Source organism: Myotis davidii, unplaced genomic scaffold, assembly GCF_000327345.1.
Source record: "Myotis davidii unplaced genomic scaffold, ASM32734v1 scaffold271, whole genome shotgun sequence".
NCBI classification, from domain to species: Eukaryota; Metazoa; Chordata; class Mammalia; order Chiroptera; family Vespertilionidae; genus Myotis; species Myotis davidii.
In genome coordinates this window covers 921,291-941,948 of record NW_006284839.1, presented here as the reverse complement: position 1 = coordinate 941,948, position 20,658 = coordinate 921,291, and the positions used below count along the sequence as shown (strand labels likewise).

The window sequence follows — 20,658 nt, the reverse complement described above, 5'->3', positions numbered from 1 at the left end:
GTAGGAGCTATTTTTTCAACTTTGAATGAACAGAAAATCCAGGTCAAGCACAGTCTTGTAATTGGCCCTCTAGTCGTGTTAACAGTAGCACTGAAGTAGTTCACGTAGCTGGGAGTGAGGCAGATTAGGGAACATGATCAAAGTCTCTACAAGACCCTGGCAGGACGGGGCCAAGTTTCCAGTCCTCTGACTGGAGGCTCAGCGTTCTTTCCACATCACCTTGGTGTCCTCACAGGGAAGGAGGATGTCAAATGCCTCTAGAAATTCCTCACCCCATTAGGATAGGGATAATCAAACAAATATTCATTGATCAGCTCATTCAATTTATCCCATCATTTATTAGGAACAAGTTCCTGAGCTGGCAAGAAGGACACAAAGATGACTATGGATCCATCTTTGTGCCTGAGAAGCTCACCATCTAATAAAAAGTAGCTTCATTCATCATACCTACTGCGTGGGATAGAAAAAGTTCTCGTTAGGAATTAGCCTAGCTTGGGTTCAAACACTAGTTGTATTGGTTACTAGACATGTGACCTAGAGCAAGCCTATTTAATCTCTATAAAATGGGGATAAAATGTTAACCTTGTGGATGGTAGATAATGCATGTTCAGTCTCTAGCATTATAAAAGACACACAAAATGTGCTACTTATTACTGTTATTAGTATTATTGTTCCACTTCATTTATTATTATTCCATTTAAGCCCTACCATTCCCTAATTTGCAGCATGATGGGATACCCATTTTGCAGATGAGAAACAAAACGAAGTCAGGATTTGAATCCTTATGCCTCTTATTCCAAGTCCTGAGCTGTTGCCACTATTCTATTATGCTACCAAATACTTTCTGTTTCTGGTTCTACCTCTTGAGTGGTTTGCTTTTAACCACCATCTACTTCTGCCTCTTGTACTGTGCTTTATTCTTAGATACATTCAATTACATTCAATATTTAGCCTGCCTCAGAATCACCTTGTTGCTGGGCTCCACCCTCAGAGCTCCTAAATTAGCATGGCATTTCTAACAAATTCCTGGGTGATGCTGCTGTTGATCAATCGGGGTGAGGAGCACACTGAGAACTCTGGGGCAAGGTAATAGGCCCTTGAGTGGCAAATGCCTTCTGTAGCAACAGCTAAGTGGACTTCTGTGTGGTCTGGAAGGCAGAGCCCAGCCTAGACCCCTCCCACTGCCCCTCTTACCTTTGCAGTACTGGCAGTGGATTGTGTTGAATCTTTCTTGCGTTTTCGGACCAGCCTTCGTCGTCTATGAGTATGATACATTTTCTCTGCTGCAACCCAGGATTTGGGCTTATTATCAGGAGGAATAGTAATTCCATACTCCCAGCCTAGAACAGAGAGTGTGAATGGTTATCCAAAGGAGATACACTTGCCAGGGGGCCAAATAAACATCCAGGAAACATTCAGTCACTCTCTCTGCCCCTAAATATTCTCTACCATCGCGACTGAATGCCACTGCTCCTTTCAAACTGACTATGGCATTATCCCCCTGGCTCCCTCTTCCTTGGTGGCCATGGGGTTCCCCTCCACTTTTTTTTTTTTTACCTCCATTCATTCATGGTAATTGAATGTATCTAAGAATAAAGCACAGAACAAGAGGAAGAGTAGATGGTGGTTAAAAGCATGTAGTCTGTGCGGTCACACAGCTTGAGTTCAAATCCCAGCATCCCCACATGCCAGCTGTGAACTAAAAAAAGTTTCTTGCAAGTTAGCAAACCTGCTTATGGCCTAATTTCTCCAGTATCATAGTAAAATACACAATTAAAAAAAAGAATTCATCAATATAATGCATGCAAAGCACTAGGGCCGTGCTCAGCACGTAGGTTGTGCTCAGTTAATGTTAATTAATATTACAAGGCCCATGCATGTGTCAGGATCAGCAAAGAACTGGAAATCTATTTGAAAGCTAGGTGTTTCTGTGTACTACTCCATCTTACAAGAAGAATTCATCAATATAATGCATGCAAAGCACTACTCAGCACGTAGGTTGTGCTCAGTTAATGTTAACTATTATTACAAGGCCCATGCGTGTGTCAGGATCAGCAAAGAACTGGAAATCTACTTGAAAGCTAGGTGTTTCTGTGTACTACTGCATCTTACAAGAAAAAAAAAATCAGGGTTTTCTCTTTTGATAATTCCAAATGTTATAGTTTCATTTAAACTGTTCATAGAAAAGGATACACACCATTAGCAGAGGCTACGTCAGTAATCTGCACTCTTTTGAATAGGACTTTGAAGGCAATTTATAGTCTCCAGGGAGGGAATGGGGTGTGATTAGAATAGAGAAAATATCTCATTATGGACCTCTGGCACCCCAAAGTCCAGCCACCCGGCCCCCTTACTTCACATAGAAAAGGATACACACCATTAGCAGAGGCTACGCCAGTAATCTGCATTCTTTTTGAATAGGACTTTGAAGGTAATTTATAGTCTCCAGGGAGGGAATGGGGTGTGGTTAGAACACCAGGGCTGGGCTGCAGAGCCCCTAGTCAGAAAATAAACTCACATCTTACCTTTCTCTACTAGGCTTATCGGGGTGATCATTCCATAAGGTATATAAATGTCTAAGCACTATCTTGTACACCTGAAACTATTGTCAACTGTAATAAAAAATTTAAAAAATTAAAATAAAAAAATGAAATAAAAAATGTTACCTTTCTCATCCACTGCACGATTTATGTCATATACCCAGGCATCGTCTTCCCACTTCCAACCTGGAGGGCATGTGAGCTCACTGGGTGATGCCGCTTTGTCACCGTTCTTAAAAAAAAAAAAAAGGCAAAAACATGAAGAATTACAACTAAGCCATAATGTGATCTAAGATGCAAAGATGAGATATGATTCCTCACCCTTAACTATGGTATTCACATGGTAACTGAGATAGCAGCTTAGACACGAATCTTACTCAGAAAAATCTCTAATCTTTATTTAGACACAATTACTATACAAAAATTAGTTTAAAAAGAGAACCACCTCTGTTTCCACCATTAGGGAATATGTTAGGTGGAACCATGGGAAATTGTTTTGGCAGGTCAAAATGGTGAAATATCAGCAGTTTCATATGGTTCAATTTAATATTAGGAAATAGTGTGACTCTTTTTACGAGGGGCTATATTGGAAAGAACCCATCAGAAATGGGTAAAGCATGAAAAACACATGTCTTCAAGTATGGGGTAATGGTGCTGGAGGTTGTAGATAATAGTCATGTATGATTGAAGAAAGTTTATTTTAAATATTGACTTCAGTTCTGCACAAAAAGTGATGGAGTGTTATGGGGGGAAAGCTCATAGTAAAAGGAAGTAAAGGGGGGGCCATAAACATATGGAGAAATACTCAGCTTTACTTTAAATTAAGGATGGGAAAATTAATATAGCAACAGGATACCAGTTTTTCAAGTATGGTCAAAGATGTTAAAGTGGGATGGTGAGTGTTTAGAAAACAGCCCTCTAATACACTGCTGCTGGAAATATAAATTTATACAACCTCTTTGAAAGCAGTCTGGCAATATTTATCAAAACTTTATGTGCATCAAAACCTTGACCAAGCCCATCTAGGGATGTCCCCTACAGATCAACTTTCACAAGTGAATAACAATGTATGTCTAAGAACATTTACTGTCACATCACTTATAAATGCCAAGACTTGAACAAACTCCTATATGTCCACAAAAAGAGCGTCAATTAAATTATACTGGGTGCATATACCAAAACACTGCAGGCATTTTTTCAAAAGCTCATTAGAGCAAGGTGATTCTGGTCGGATTGTGCGGATTGACTGCAACTCATTTCTTTAACTTGTAATAAAACACGTATTAAAGATTCCAAAACCAAGACTCCAAAATCTGATAAGAGCAAACCTAGATTTTAAAGAGAAAATGTCTTTTCTTTCTTGGGGGTCCATAAATATTTCAAGTCTACTTTTACAACCATCTTTTCTCTAATAAAGGCTAATATATATCAACAGAAACAGAAAAAAAAGAGCTTCATAACAGCATTGGGTCTGGCAAAGAAAAAATGTACAACAGACCGATATGTATTGATATCAAAAGATGTCCAAGATATATTGTTATGTGAAAATTACAAGTTGTAGAACTGTGCATGCAATTCTATTTAGGTGGGGAGAAAAGTTATATACTTGTATATGAACAGAAAACTATGAGTGGTTATCTCCAGAGAGTAAAATGTGGATCATGAAGAAGAATTACTTTTCATTTCCTTTTATGCTGTTTGAATATTTTAAAAACATGAGCCTTCAATTTGTAAATCTTTTAAAAACTATTTAAAAGAAACACCAAATAAACATTTACAATTTTAAAAATTGCACAACCTTTACCATATACCAACATCTAGTTAAATAGGCCCAACGACCTTTCTACAGAAAATAACTATAGGTGCACTTGTGTGGCTTGTTATGGATGCAAGGCTGTTCAGAACATGAGACAGAGCAGAAGAGAAGGGGAAATCAAGCCTGTGGTTAGTGGATTCACAGACCATGGGTCCAAACAGCTAACGTGGAAGGCTCTATCTCGGGAGCACACCACTCACCGCGTCGGTGTAGGTGTCTTCTGCCGGCTTCCACTCGCCCCCGGGGTAGCGACTCTCATTCTGATATACTTCATCCGTGAACTCCGTATGACCTGCATCGGCCTCGGTCAGCAAGCTATGGGCAAAGCTCGTGTTACCAAGGGAGAATAGGTAGCTGACAAGCCCAACTCTTTCCAATGGTCCAGAACCATCTACAGCCTGGGTGGCACCAGTTCCCTCCTCATTCTGGCCCTGTGGGTGCTCCCCTCCAAACTCCTCTTTGTGCTAACAGCTTTTGACATTCATTTGATAAAGGGGCCCGCTGGAACAATGAGACTTAAATTACAGAGAACTCCTCAGACTACCAGTAATTAGGGTGGGGACTGGGGAAAAGGATTGGGGGCAGCATCTTATAGGGACCTCTGATTCCATATGTCTGCTTCAGTTTAGGGCTGTTCAGATTTTTCTCAGCAAAACTCTTGGCTCTCAGTTCAAAAGAATAGGCAGTGCTCCTTCCTCACTCACCCTATTTTAAAAAATGGAGTGGGAACAGTCTCGTGGGGCCAAGCGTGGAAATTCTTACTCATGGCTTGCTCAGTCTTAAACAGAGTTTAGGTTTTCTGGATAGTTCCTAGGTCGGCAGCCAAACCAGGTCATTTAAGACTCCAACCTCCATTTGGGCACTTGGGAAACCTATACTGACTCTCTGCCATGCCAATTTTCCTCTTGGATGTGAAACTATGTTGACAATCCATAGAGGGAAGTACAGAGGCTCCAACTTCGACTTAAATCTTCTGCCAGGTGTTCACTCAAGTGGGGTTTCTTTTTCCTTGACCGGTGCTACGTCTTTTCCCTGCTATATTCTCCCCTAGAATCAAGCACTGGAAAGAAGTCAGAAAACACAGCATCCCAACCATTTGTATAAATTGGGTTCATCCATCACTTTTCTGGGCCCCAGAGAAGGAGAATAGAAGACCCGTAGCTGCCTGTGAGGTCCCATTCAGCCCTGACAGGCTTTGACCTTCTGCTTTTTCAATCACAATATCCCCTGCCTTTCCCTGTCCTCACTAACCTTACTCCCTTCTGTCCAATTCAAATCTCATTTCCCTTCTCCTTACTAGCAACCCCAACTCCAGCCAAAGTAAGCCGCCATGGGTTAAAAGCAATCATGGCCAAACACTGGGTCTTAACAGAGCAGACCCAGCACACCCATTTCCCTCCTTCCTTAATGCCTATGTGATTACAAGAAACAAATGTGGACAGAGATCGCAAACTAGTTCAAGGTCTTAAAATCCAAGTTCACAAGCTTGGTTCCTCCACACTCAAGCACGCCATCATGAAGTGGGAGAGGAGGGACCTCCAGTCCTGATGCTGCAGGCAACACACACAAGCCAGGCTTTGGTTTTCCCCAGGCTCCAGGGAAAACATGGTTGCTACTCTCTGCTGTTCCCCCCACCCCCCTATTTTAATAACAGCCAACACACACAAGCCAGGCTTTGGTTTTCCCCAGACTCCAGGCAAAACATGGTTGCTACTCTCTGATATTTTTTTGTTTTTTCCCTATTTTAATAACAGCTTTTTAAAAAAATATATTTAATTGATTTTTTTTACAGAGAGGAAGGGAGAGGGATAGAGAGTTAGAAACATCAATGAGAGAGAAACATCAATCAGCTGCCTCCTGCACACCCCCGACTGGGGATGTGCCCGCAACTAAGGTACATGCCCTTGACCGGAATCGACCCTGGGACCCTTCAGTCCACAGGCTGATGCTCTATCCACTGAGCCAAACCAGTTAGGGCATAATAATAACAGCTTTTGATATATAATTTACACACCATACAATTCACCCATTTTAAGTGTTTCCTCTGTTTCTTACAAATATTCCAGCATAATAGTTGAGTGCCAGTTTTAGTGCCCAGACTAGACTCGTAACATTCACAATCTGAGTGCCTTTGGATAAGTTAATTATTCTCTCTAGGTTTCAGTTTCCTCATCTGTAAAGTGGAGCTAATACTATTATTTGTTGGCACATAAATCTCTGTGTGTCTTTTGCATTTCTGCACACAGGACCCTTAACGTTTGTTACCGACTATCTTTTCAAGGATGTTTACATGGGAAACAAATTTGGAAGACTGAGAGGATATTTCTTTATGGAGCAAAGAGCCAGCATGCTTATTACCTATTATAAAATGTTTGGGTTCCCCAAACTCAAGGTTCCTCTCCTGCCACATCACCCATTGCATGTGCAAGTGTCATCTGACTGTCTTCCTGTCTCCCTGTGGGAACTGGGGCTCAGAGTAGTAAAGTAAGTGTTAAAATCCTGACATTGTGATTGCTGTGGACAATAATATCCTTTGTCTCTGAACCAGGAGTCTTATGTCTCCTACCTACCAGCATCCATGAAACTGGTAGGTTACTTTGCTAATCTTACACGAAGGTAAAAATCTCAGACATTTGATAAATTTTAACACTACTTATCTTGTAGGGCTGCAGTCTAGATTCAGTAAGATGATATCAGTGCTTGGCACATGGCTCGACACATTCACACAAAAAAGTTCTCAATAAATGTTAGTCTCAGGGTCTTCTTACATTTGTTTGCCTTGTATGGGGCACTGATGATATCTTTCAAGTTTCTATGAATTTCTATAGGCTTATTCTTGCTCATTGGGTGTTCCATAAATGTTAAAAAAAATGGTGGAGAAGATTCCTTTACCAATTTCTAGGGAAAAGCTTCATTGACATCATTTTTTTTTTCAGAAAATGGAAAACTTACCTTCTTTCAGGATCAACTGTCCAGCTTCCTTCCCATTCCCAGCCCTTTGGAGGTAGAAAGAACTCCCTCTTGAGTTTTATTTTTCCGGTGACATCAGAAAATTTATGGCGACCCACTAATCCAGAAGTGCCCCATTTTCCAAACATAAGAGCTTGATTTTCATACTATTAAAAAAAGGAAAAATGGAGAAACACCATCAGAGAGCAAGAAATAGAACCAGCCCATAAATTTTTAAGCCTAAGACTAAGCTAAACAGTAATAGAAAGTGAAAAAGCTCAGAAGGTATGGACCAAACTTGGGCTGTTACTGATTCTGCAATTTAGGATAAATCTAAGACTCAGTGCTCCCAAATGTAAACCGGAGACAATCTAATTCTATCTAAATATATAAAAACCTAATATGCACAGTGTCCCCTTGGGAGTTAGACTGACTGGGAGTTCAATAGCTTGTTATGATGTGCACTGACCACCAGGGGGTGGTGCGGAATGAAGAAAAGCCCCAGCCAGCAGCCGGAAGCCAGGGAAGGAAGGCCCCAGCCAGCAGCTGGCAGCCACTAGGGACACTACCTGTGCACAAATTTCGTGCACTGGGCCTCTAGTATTTCTTATAAAGTTCAAATGTGCAAATGATTGTGAAAGTGCTTTGTGAAGAATGGTATATCATGCTAATTGTTTCTATTATTATTTTGAATGGCTCCATTTTGTTCTCAGAACCTAACCTTTTCGATACTTATGAAAAGTCCTCAGCTTATGAATATGCAGGCTTCTAAGTTTATTGCAAGCCTACTGCCTAGAAGTTGAGGCACATTTCCCCATAGAAAGAATACTATAACTGATGCTACATTTCCCAGGCAATCCACAAAGAACTTGTCTGAAACATGAAAGTTGTTTAGCACCCAGCCTTTATGGGGCCTAAAAATTCTGAGCCTTCATCCCCACTGGTGGGTAGACCAAGACCTTTTTGGAAGTAAGTTCAGCGGCAATGGCAGACTCTGGTTTACAGGTCACTTCTTTCTACGTTAGAATTAATAAATCTATAACAATCTGTCCTTTACTATGTCAACCATCATAAAAGGATTGAGATTTGCTAGAATGAGTGTCCCTGTTTGGATCCAGCAAAAAAGTTCCATTTGTCTGATGATGAGCTGATTGAGAAGATGATTGGCATAAGTGATAAGGGAGTTTTTGGCTAAAGGAGGAAGGAAGAAGCTTGAGTAGGGGCCTGATGGGGAAATTGGGTTCAAGGACACAATAGTGCTTGTCTCAGATACTGGCTCTGAGCCCGAGAGGAGATGAACTTGAGGAAGAAAATAGGGAACCTGTTGCCACAGGGGCTGTCAGACTTGGGGGCATGTGCACAGTTCCTTTGGTTTCTAAGTGACAAGGACACAGGAAGAAGGAACAAGGCATTCCTACCACCTCTGCTTGGAAGCCAGCGTGGCTCTAGTGAAACACAGGTTAGAAGCTTGGCACGGACAAGAGGGCAGCAGCAGTAGAGAAGGAGCCTCACGTGGCTCTGAGGCTGTGGCCTTTAACTAGCAGTTGGGGGAAGGATTGTTAACACAGGTGAAGCACCTCAGAGACTTCCAGAAATCTAGGGTGGGGAGGGATTTTGAGAGAACTGAGGTCTGGTATTAGCAAAGGAAGGAAAGAACTAGCATTATTTCCATTATTGTTATTAGTGTACCTCTACTGGTACTCATAGGCTGCTAGAGTCAGGAGAAACTAGAGCTACACAAAACAAGTGAAATGGGTGGATTATCTCTTTATGGGAATTGAAACTCCAGTTCCTTCTAGGCAGGGAAGGGTCTGGAAATGGGAAAGGGTGGAAGGGAGCCCTGGACTGGTCAATCCTTGCTCAGTGCTAGCTTCTCCAGGTTTAGACCCAGCCACAGAGCTGGAAGGTAAGGTGGAAGCCAAATGTTCCAGGGCCTCTCCTATGTGTGCCCTGATGAACCTCCACTTCACATTACCCATCTGACTGGACATCAGCATCCACCACTCAGGGCCTCCCGCTGCAACCTCCAACACACCCTCTACTTATTCCAATTGCACTTCCAAGCCTGCGCTGTAAGGACTCTGTATGTCTCCCATGTGTTTCATTGTTTCTCAAAGTGGTCCACTGATACCCTTATCCACCCACATTGGAATCACCTCTGGTGCTAATCCCTCACTCAGCAACAAAATGAGAATCCCTGAAATGGCTCTGGCACTCAGCATGTTTAACAAGACACCCCGTTTTACCAGTAGATGATGAGATCCTTGAGGACAGGGCTTGGCTTCTTCATCACCTGCCTCTGTGCCTGGGATAAAGCCACTGCTCTCTAAGAACTTGGGTAGATGGATAGATGGGTAGATGGGTAGATGGGTAGATAGGTAGATGGATAGATGGGTAGATGGGTAGATGGGTAGATGGGTAGATGGACAGATAGATGGATGGGTGGATAGATGAATGGTTGGAGAATATGGGTGGATGGATGAAATCTGCTATCATGTATTTATTTATTCATCCAATAAATATTTATGTGTCAGGTACTGCTAAATGAATAAAATGTAAAAACTGAAGATAGCCCAGCAAGCAGATAAGAACCACAATCCTGACCCAGTTGTCAGGTAGAGAGTCGGGCAGCAGGAACATGTATAAACTAGCTAGGAAGAAGACAATCTCTCCATTTATTTGGGTATGAAGGCCCATCTGCAGAAGAATGGAGTTCATCTGAGAATTATCAAAAGAAACCCACTGAATACATATAATAAATTCACATCAAAAAGCACTTTGAGTTTAAAATAGTATATAAAGAACAAATCCAAATAAATTTTTAGCTGTCCAGTTTGTGAAAATTATTTTCATTGGCTTAATTGTAATGAGACTTTTAATAACCAAAAGTCGATTTTTAACTCAGTGAAGGTTTTACAAATTATCTCTATTGTCTTTGAAGTACTCGGGCAGCATTTTCTTTGGCCTCAGGCAAACCCACCTGAGGCTTCCCCTCCGTGAGAAGGGAGTCTCCCGTGGTTGACAGGCTCCCGATCCCACGCAGGCTTCTCAAGGTCTGCACCTGCCCAGTGCCCTCACTCCTGGGTTGTCTTTGTGTGAATCACTCTGTCTGTGTCCCAATGTTGACAATAAAACCTCAAGTCAATCTTCCCCTATTCCCTCAGGCTCATGTCCCTTGGCTGGGATTTTAGGCAGTAGTGGTGAGGTTGGTGGTTTCAAATATGTGTGCTCCCCTAAGGATGAAAGGCAAATGTACCCCCACAAAGAGGAAAAGAGAGTGATGGTGTGGAATGTACCATTTCAGCAAAGACAGTAAATGCTCCCTCCGCGAAGCTATTGAACTTCTTCTCAACAGCACTTAAGCCCAGCCAGATGTTCACTCGCAACTCCACAGGCACCTTTGGTCCATTGCTTTTTTCCTGTGGATACTGTGAGGTGCACAAAAACATGATACATTATGGGGGGCACAGCATGGGCTGTGACATGAACATTAAGCCAAAAGCTGGCCAGACATCCGATCATGGCTCTCACTGGAAATTTTATGTTTTCACAGTTAAAATATTTCAAAAAATATAAAACAGTATCACTTTGCTCTCTGATTTTTAAAGAAAGTACAGTTAGATTGGATAAAAACGTGCAACATAAGTTAACATGGAATGGGTCTATTATTATTCTTTTAAAATGAGTTAATAAATATTTTTAAATGGCACACTTTTACTTTATATAATGGTAAATATTAATAGGTACAATCCACATAAACAAAAGCTCTCTGGGGTCTTCAACAATTTTTTGTAAAATTATCCTTTTTGTGGAAAGGGGTCCCAAGACCAAAAAGAACCCCACTGAACTAAATAATTCCCTAAACTGGATAATGAGTATTAACAAAATCAATAACTATATCAAACATTCCCTTAAAAGCATTTTGCTGTTTATCCACTGAGCTCTAAAATCTAACACAGAGAAAACCACTCTGCCTCCTCTCTCACCCACTGTGAAATTTTATTTATTAATCAGTTTGCTTCCACCCACTGCTGAGGTCAATTATAATTGTGCTTCTATCTTAAGTAATATTTATCCCACCAAGAGGTACTTGAGAGAAAATAATCACTCCAGCTCTATTTTCACCCTAAAGAGCAATGAGTACATTTATTAAAAGTTAGCAGATACCTCCTTGTTTTAAGAGAACACTCTCCCCTGATTGTTTTTTTTCTTTTCTTGCTCTTTATTCCCCCCTCCCCCCACCAAATCCAAAGAGCTCTTTGGGTTTAGTCCACGGTACTTAAAGGAGCCCATGACTCTAAAAATGCCCGGAGCCCCTGCCCTAAAGTAATAATTCCCCCAAATTTTCAATTTGAGGACCCGTTTAGTTAGGGAATAGATTCCATGGACTACCTATATGATATATACTTTTTTCTACTTCCAAACACTCCCTAGAAGGGAAGGGGAGAAAGGCATTGGTTTTCATGAGGCTTTAGAAATCAGTGGAAAATCCACGCCAGAAAGCAAAGCATTCACAATGCCATGTTAATATCAGAGTCCTTGATTGAATGCCAACAAAACTTGGACCACTCTCTGGGAATTACCACCCCAGGGGAAGGGGCCAGAGTGGGCAGGAATTGATCACGGGTGCGGGTTTTGCATGTAAGTATTTCACATTACACAGCGATGAAGCCATACCTTCAGGAAGATGGTCTGGATCTTTCCACAGTACTTCCCAGATGCATTCTCCCCGCTGGTGGAGTACAAAACCTGATGTGCGGGAATGCGTGCATAGGCCAGTCTTTTCTCTCCCCGGATCATCCAGATGATAATGTCAGGCATACTGTTCTGAGGCTGGTCACGTGGGCGGGTGGAAAAGGAAGCACAGCTAGCATTAGTCTAAATGCACATGGACTTGCAGGTTGGATCCGCAGGGCTCCACTTGGCAAAGAAACATGTGGTCAAGCATTGTTTGGCCCACATTCCTGAGTCTCCCATCTTTCAGGACCACACTGGGAGCCCACAGGGCCAGGAGAGGCTGGGGATGGCCAAAGGGCATAGCGGGAAGCAGAAGGGGTCTTCACCTGCCCAAAGCCCTGCCTGCTCGCTGGGCTCCGACAGGTATTTTAGGAAATATCACCTCTTATCTTGCCCATTGTTTGAAGAAAGCCATCAACAGTAGTCAAAGGGCTACAAATTTCATATATTTTCCAAATATGAAATATTCGCTTAGTTTTAAAAAACCACTTTTTTTATTATAAAGGTAATACAAGTTCACTATAGAAAATTTGAAAGCACCAAAGTATAGAAAGTAGAAAATAAAAATTATCTGTAATCACATGTTTTTTCAAATGGATTTCTATTTACCAATACATTAGTCCCCCGACCCACCTCTGAAGGTCAATAGGAGGGGTCCTCTGTTCCTTGCTCTTTCAGTCCGCAGAGGTTAATGGCAATCGAAATTTATCCAGCCCTCACTGTGTGCCCTGCACCGTGGTAAGCCCCTAACACTCATCATCCTCTTTAATCTTTACGAAACAGTGCTGTGAAGTGAGTACTACATTTACCTCCATTTTACATTAATGGAAACTGAAGCTTAGAGAGTTTAAATACTAGTACTTTGCCCAAGTTTACACATGGTAGATCCAGATTCAAAGTCAAGTCTTCCCAATTCTAACCAAAGGCAGCATTTGCTCCTTATCTGCTACTTTATCACTCTACTTGAAATACTGTGGTTATGATAATGATTTGTCCACTCTGAAGACCTTTCTGGGACCACCAACTCAAAATCCTCCTTCTGTCCTGACTTCAATGATGTTCACCCCATTACCCATTAACATCCTGGCCAGCAGCTCTTTCATTTCATTATCCATCAGATCTGGCCAAAATCTAAGGCAATGTCCTAGGTTTCCCTACCACCATCTCTAGCCTATGCCATTCCACAGAATCCTTCCTCTATAGCAAGTGACATTCGGGCAGTTTAAAAGTCCTACCTCTTCCGTCAGTTGCATTAATTTATCAAGCCAGTCCTCGATTTCCCCCACTGTGGACTTCACATCTGTGGCCTCAGACCTCATCTTCACAGCTGCCTCATGAATCTGGGAGAGAGATCTGGACCGCAGCTTTTGGATCTGCGTATCTAGAATTGTGACATTAGGGTTTCCTTCCATTGGAGGCAACGTGTAGCTAAAAAACAACAAAACAAAACAGAGTTTGCCGAATAGCTTCTTAGGCTTCAGAACCGTCAACATCATTTCTATTTGGTTTCCACACCATTTTCCTAACTGTACGGCAGATGTAAGCTGAAAAGATTGTATATGGCATTGGTAGATCAGATGTTCCAGTTAAGACTCTCCTCACTCTCAAAAGAAATGCAGGGGGGAATTAAAATTTCAAAGTGATTCCTTGGATTTGACCCAAGGCCTATAGAATCGCTGGAAAGAAGATGGGAAGCAGCAGCAGCAGTTTGGAGAAATGACCTTTCCTCCCTCTAATAGAACCACAAAATGAAGGAGAAGGGAGATTAGAGACCATTTAGCCAACGGGTTCTTAACTTAGGGACCATACACCCCTATATCACCTGTGGGTGAGCCCGAAAAAGTGTATGAATCCCTGGAACCTATAAAGAAAAGTGTACATTTGTGTTGACACGCAGTGGCACATAATGAGGAAGAACACGGGCTTTGGAGCCGGCTACCTGGGTACAAATCTTGGCACCATCATTTATGAGCTCTGTGATCTCTTATCTTCCTATCTTCAAATGTGGGGGGGAAATATCTACCTTTTAGGGTTGTGGGAAGTAAATGAATTAATGTATTGTGAGCATTGAGAGCAATGCCTGATACAAATTAAAGTCTAAGTAATGTTGCCATCATCATCATCATCATCATCATCATCATCAGGTATTCAAAGGGGCCCTGGAGCTCCCAAGAGGCTAAGAACCACTTGTGTAGGCCAAGCTCTCATTCAAAATGAGAACTCAAGAATAGCCGAGCTGGGGCCATCTTCTGCCAGTGCTTCCCTCTCAACATGACAGCTGGCGGGAACACAGGGTAAGACTGTCACCAATTCCAGGAAGTTTTATTCACATTGTCTCTACCTGGAATTTCCATTGGTTTGAATTTCACCCAGCTTCCTAAATGAAGGAAATCCAACCATGACTTCCCTTAAACACAAATTTCCTGTTACATAAAGTTTAAAAGTTTCCAATTTAAATCTTCAATAAATAATTCACGTGCATTTGATTCTTTAAAAAGAGATTCTCTAAGAATAGTGAACATAGATATTTCTGTGTTTTGCTCAGCAAACCTTAGCATTCACATTTTCGACATGAAAGGCATTATGAAATATTTCTGTTTGGTTACATTAGTAATTAGGGCAATGCATTGGAAGGGTTAAGTCCCTGCTATGATTCATTGATGCATAAATGAATACGGAAGCTGCTAGCTGAAAAGTCACATGTGAGACTTTCAATAAATAGATGCTAACAGTGTGAAACACGCAGCAAGAAGAAGAGCTGCACTTATAAACCCAACTCTGGGCATCAGAGGCACCATTTCACCTCCTTGGGCCACTGCTTTCTCATCTATAAAGTAACAAGACCGGAAGAGATGACCTCTTGGACCCAGATTAAAATTCTCTGAATATAAACCAGAATCCAGCAGTACTCTGATCTTAGCTGCATGTCAATTACCTGGTTACACCACTAGAAGGCACAAGAAGACAGGGAGACTTGGAGCATTGGGGGTGGGGGGAGGGAGAGGATGACTCTGGTTCCTGTTACTTGTGAGAACTATTCGATATGCTTTTCTTTTGGAACTTCCCTGTCCACTGCTTTATTAGCCAATATTTAAAACGAATATTTAAAATGAATCACTTCCCCCTTTGATTTCCAAATACCCAGAGATATGAGCAGTTTCCCCAAGTCACAGTTATGAAAGGTTCTCTGGCTCAAGTCAAAGTTACTGGCTTTACCGAAAGGAGGCTGGGCCAGGGTGTTCACCAGGCAATCAGTAAATGAGCACGTAAAACAGTTGTTTCTAAAAAGTGTGTTGAAATTACAAACAATGTTCCGAATGGCAAAACGGATGCTCTGCCCCCAGCCCGGAGATTGGTGGGAGGCAGAGACACAGCCCTGCTCCCTGCTCCCTCCCCGCCCCTCACCTGAGGCTGTGCTGGGATGTGCCTCCTGGAGTTAGGCCCAGCCTCCCAGTTAGGCCTCAGCCTCCTGGGCTGCTTTAGAATTGGCACCAAACCCGAAAGTGGAGCTTTTCCTGTGGTGATTCAGACTCTTCCCAGTGCCAGCCTTCCCAGTGCCAGCCTTCCCAGTGCCAGCCTTTTGAGAAGCCTGACTAATTGAAATTTATTTTTCAGACGAACGTTAGGAATAATTCTAGAGGCTCCTAGTCTGATAGTTTTTTTGTTTGTTTGTTTTATATTTTATTGATTTTTTACAGAGAGGAAGGGAGAGAGAGAGTTAGAAACATCAATGAGAGAGAAACATTGATCAGCTGCCTTCTGCACACTCCCTACTGGGGATGTGCCTGCAACCAAGGTACATGCCCCTGACCGGAATCGAACCTCAGACCTTTCAGTCCGAAGGCCCACGCTCTATCCACTGAGCCAAACCAGTTTTGGCTAGTCTGATAGTTTAAGTGAGGGAAGCATGGCTGGAAATTCTGAGATACACAAAATCAGTTTACCTCGTGTCTTCTATAACTTCATCGATCAGCTTCAACCATATTTCCGCCAGCTGGTTTGCAGGAATTTTACCTTGTATCCCTGATTTTAGAGCCTCTATGTTTGATTGCTGGGAAAGAGAGGAAATAGTTGGTAATTGTGCATTATGCCATTATACCCAGTGAGGTTTAACTTTAATTTTCAATTTAAAAAAATACACAAAAGACCTATCAGAAAAAAAGGGGATTTTTATTGTTTTGTTTATTGTTTTGCTTTTAATAATGCTCACCATAGCCTAGCACTTTTGTTTATTGTTTTGCTTTTAATAATGCTCACCATAGCCTAGCACTATTTATTTTTCTTCAAAATGCAGTCAACACTGATATGTTTAAGTACTAGGATGACCTTTTCATATGGCTTTGACCCTTGAAAGTGTGGACAGAAAAAGGGCCACATACTAAACCTGACAAGCTCAGGGGAGGCCTGTATAGTGAGTGGGCCTTACCAACTCAGAGACCTAGAGGAAACACATAGGATGCCCTGAAATGAAAACTTCCTAACTAAAAGCAAGTCCTGGTGGGTTGTCATGTCCTAGGCTGGTATCTTCCTTGACAAAAGTCAATGTTTACCTTAGCTGAGCCTGTCTATTATTGCCTTTTTGTTTCTACTTTATCAGACATTTGGAATGTCAGAATATTCCCTTTTTTTCAGACTCCTCAGGGTACAATCTCCTACCAGAGCAGGAGACCACAGAACCCCTTACTATTATCTCCTTTGCTTCATACCATCTCTTAGTGCTGTAAATGTTAATTGTTAACTATCCTGTGCTCACCAATGCAAAAGAAGCATCTTTCCATTTTACTTTTTATCCAAATCCCAGAAATTTCTTCACTTTGCCTTCTCCTGCCTCCTTAATCTACCACCAATGAATTTCATGTAACCTTATTTATGTCTCCTCCTTTTATTCTATGTATAAAATAAGATGCAAAGCTACCATTCTCTGGAACATTTTCTTAATCCATTAAGATTTTGCTTCCTGGCAATTGTCATCAGTTTGGTTCAAACAAACTCATAAAAATTCTTACAGGTTTGGGTGTTTCTTATGTCAACAAAACCATGTAAATATATTATGTACTCAAATAGCAATAAAATAAAACCAACAAAGATGGGGGAAAGGAACCCTAAAATGGAATATAAAACAGGAACAAATGAACCTGAATTATATTTCAGATGAATAACATAACTACACTGAACTCACCAAAGTAATTTTTCAACACAATATTTTCACTATATATCCTCTGTTTAAAGGAAAGAAAAAAAATCATAAACATATCAAACTATAGTTTTTTTTTTATTGTGGTTTATCTTTGGATTTTAGGACTAAATAAATGAGTAACTATATTGAGAATAATAAAAATCAAGTTTCTTACTGCTGGAGAAGGGAGTTGTAAATATAGAAATTGGGAAGACTAATATCTTTATCTCAACCATGATCCCTTTCTCCTCATCGATGTCAACTAGGTGTATAATTCAGATATTACAACTCTGCAGCTTTTATCATAGTGAATCTCCAAGCTCCAAACAAGGAGGGTTCCTCTAGTCTACAGCCAGAGTGGGAAATGTCAGGCTCTGGTTCCTTTGAGCCCACCCTCTTTTCACAGTAGAGAATTTTACTACTTTAACAGCAAAACTCTAAGGGTTGCATATTTCTATTGGAATGAACCATTCTCTACACCATATTCACATACAAATGTGGCAGACACCATGAGTTTTGCCCCCTCACCTCCAACATCCACCCTCCCTATTCCACAATAAGAACAGTTTTATCTGGCCATTTGACAGCTCAGATAAAAGAGTGCATTTCCCAACTCCCTTGCAGTGAGATGTAGTTACGTGACTGGATTCTGGTCAATGGAAAGTGAGTATAAATCAAGTGTGTGACTGTTGGGTCTTTTCCTTCAAAGGAAAGACCTGTGTCATTGCCTCTCCCTCTCTTCCCCTTCCTCAGTCTGGAGGGTAGGTGTAATAGTGAGCTGCCTCTTCCTCAAAAACAAATGACAACTCCTTAGTGATGGTAGAGCAACAAGATGGAAAGAGCCTGGGTCCCCAGCACTACTGAACCTCCATACCAGCCTTGGATCACCTACTTCAACTGTAACTAAAGACACTGCTTTTATCTTGCTTACCACTATATTTTGAGGTCTTGTGTTCGAGTGGCCTAGCCTGTATCTAACGCTAATACCTAATTCTGTCTGGTGAAAAGAAAATGTAGAAAAGACAAACTTACCAGCCGTTCTGCCATGACTAAGAGAGTGTTTACTGCATCCAGGCGATGACTAATATCTTCCCAATATGAAGTCAGGGTAACAACTGGCTTTGTGTGGGCCCAAGGCAGGTAATAATAGTAGTTCCCTGGTATAGAACACTGAGGGTCAGGGACATTGTACACTCAAACAGCATGCTTATTAAAGAGATGTGCAAACTGGGTTATTGTTTCATTGTTTGCTTAGGAAATGGTCTAGGGTTGTAGGGTTCTTTACTTTTATTCAATTAAGCAACGGAGGAATAGACAGAAAGTCCTTATTTATTCAGCCTGTTTTGAAAAACTCTCTAAAATGCCCTAGTAAACCAAACATAGCAATCTTTAGGATTTTTAGTGGTTTGGGATCATGTACCGGAACATCACTGATGATTACATAACACAGTAGCAGAAAATATAGAGAGCACAGGCGATTAGATTGAATGTGTTTGTCCCTGAAAACTGCTCTTCTAAATGAATATTTTTGTTAGAAGTGGGGCAAGAAAAAAGAACTTTCTGTATTTTAAAAGACTTTGCTAGATACATGGGGTTTGGTATTGCTCAGAATTATTAGCCAAGTTTCTAGCATATTTTATATTTTAACACTGCTTATACAAAAATTAGGTAAAAACTAGATGAATCTGTTGGAATATTTGATCAGGATTTCTCCCTCGTTTCTCTATGCTCTTAAACCACTTGTCAATATCTTTATTAGGGCATTCTCATACTCTGCCGTCTTATTATGATTTATTTTATATACTAGAATGTAAGTCCCTTAAAAGCAGGGACTGTTTCTCATCCATCTTTGTGCAAGTACAGCTACTTAATCGGCACAGCATCTCTGAAGAAGATGAAGAAACTGATGTTAGAATTCAGTGATGTGGCTAAGGTCATAGTGCTGGTGAGTGATCGGGCAAAGACCAGAAGCTTGATTTCCCAGGCTCTGAGCAAGAGTCCCATTCAATTACTCAATCTAAGCGTGACTGGGGGCCTGGCAGGGCAGAGGTGAGAATAGGCGGGAGTGGTGTTCAGGGAGCTCAGTGATCAGCAAGCTGCCATCTTGTGACTTTACAAAACAGAGCCAGTGTAAAGTTTGAGCATGGGATGGGGTCAGGGGGCGCAGCACAGGGCCTGTGGCTTCTTTGGTTTGACTAGTCTTAAAGGTGCCTGAACTCCAGCCACTACTCCTCCCCACTCACCCTTCTCCTTCCCACTAGCATGTACTGGAGGTAACGGCTGCCAGAGGGAGAACACGCTGCATGCTTCTTGTCCTGTGGGGCACCCACTCTAAACGCGCACGGGAGGGAACGTCAGTCTTACCATCAAATATGGCACGGCTGTACTGAGTGGTTGATGCCAAAGGCTTACAGGTTGAGTCAAACTTGTTGCCATAGTTCCCAATGCTGACTTCAAACTGAATGGCCTCGCCAACATCTTGCAGCATGGTGGCCGAATGGAACACAGCAGACAGGCTGTACTTTCGCCGTCGCTGATATTTCTATAAAGTAGGAGCAGACATAAGGCTCAATGAAACGCCTCTTGCTCTGATTTACATGTAGATTTCTAGCAAATATAATTCGGAACTTAATAATTAGTGTTGAGTTAAATGCCAGTGAAGAATGTTCCTGAATCTAGCAGTTTCCTTTGTACTCACACAAGTGGGCAAATATAGAATGTTCATTGCAGCACTGATGGAAATAGAGATAAAAATGAAAACCATACAAATATCTATTAATAGGCCCCTGGTTAAACAAAGTTGCCTCCATATAAATGAATAAAAGTTCATAAAATATTTAGGTAGATTCACAAATGCAAACATGGAAAAAGGGTATTTAAAAGTGAACCCATTAAGTATACATTTTAATATGCATGAAGAAAGTCGAGGAATAATATAACTCAAATTGTTAACAGATATGTTGAGGAATATAGAGAGCTTATGGTTAACTTTACTTTCTAACATACATTTTTAATTGTTTGAATTGTTTAAGTATTAATTTTCTAATCAGAGACAATAAAAACTTTTAATGTCAAATTTAAAAATAAGTGAAATTAGCCCAACTGTTGTGGCTCAGTGATTGAGCATCGACCCATGAACCAGATCACAGATCACATGCCAGGTTTGGGGCTCAATCCCCAGTAGGGGGTGAGCAGGATGCAGCCAATCAGTGATGTTTCTCTCTCATTAATATTTCTATCTCTTTATCCCTCTCTCTTCCTCTCTCTCTCTCAAAATCAATAAAAACATATTAAAAATAAATGAAATTAGGTGAACTTAATTTTTCTGAAATAGAAACCAAACATTGTTTCCTTCCTTCTTTCTTTCTTTTGTTTTGTTTTGTTAATTACCAGTTTATTGAGTATGTATGTGAGGGAGTGGAACATAGGGCCAACAATGA

General features: G+C 41.2%; 1 protein-coding gene across 1 annotated transcript in view; it reads right to left on the bottom strand.

Annotated features, from left to right (window-relative positions):
- MYOF (myoferlin) overlaps window positions 1–20,658 on the bottom strand; it is a 144,265-nt gene that overhangs the window by 44,960 nt on the left and 78,647 nt on the right. The window contains exons 20-29 of the mRNA XM_006755111.2: window positions 19,583–19,760; window positions 18,251–18,375; window positions 15,987–16,093; window positions 13,278–13,470; window positions 11,983–12,138; window positions 10,602–10,733; window positions 7,309–7,472; window positions 4,557–4,671; window positions 2,667–2,772; window positions 1,195–1,340 (exon numbers count right to left, since the gene is read on the bottom strand). Coding sequence (XP_006755174.1) covers window positions 1,195–1,340; window positions 2,667–2,772; window positions 4,557–4,671; window positions 7,309–7,472; window positions 10,602–10,733; window positions 11,983–12,138; window positions 13,278–13,470; window positions 15,987–16,093; window positions 18,251–18,375; window positions 19,583–19,760 — 1,422 coding nt within the window. The remainder of the gene's footprint in view (window positions 1–1,194; window positions 1,341–2,666; window positions 2,773–4,556; window positions 4,672–7,308; window positions 7,473–10,601; window positions 10,734–11,982; window positions 12,139–13,277; window positions 13,471–15,986; window positions 16,094–18,250; window positions 18,376–19,582; window positions 19,761–20,658) is intronic.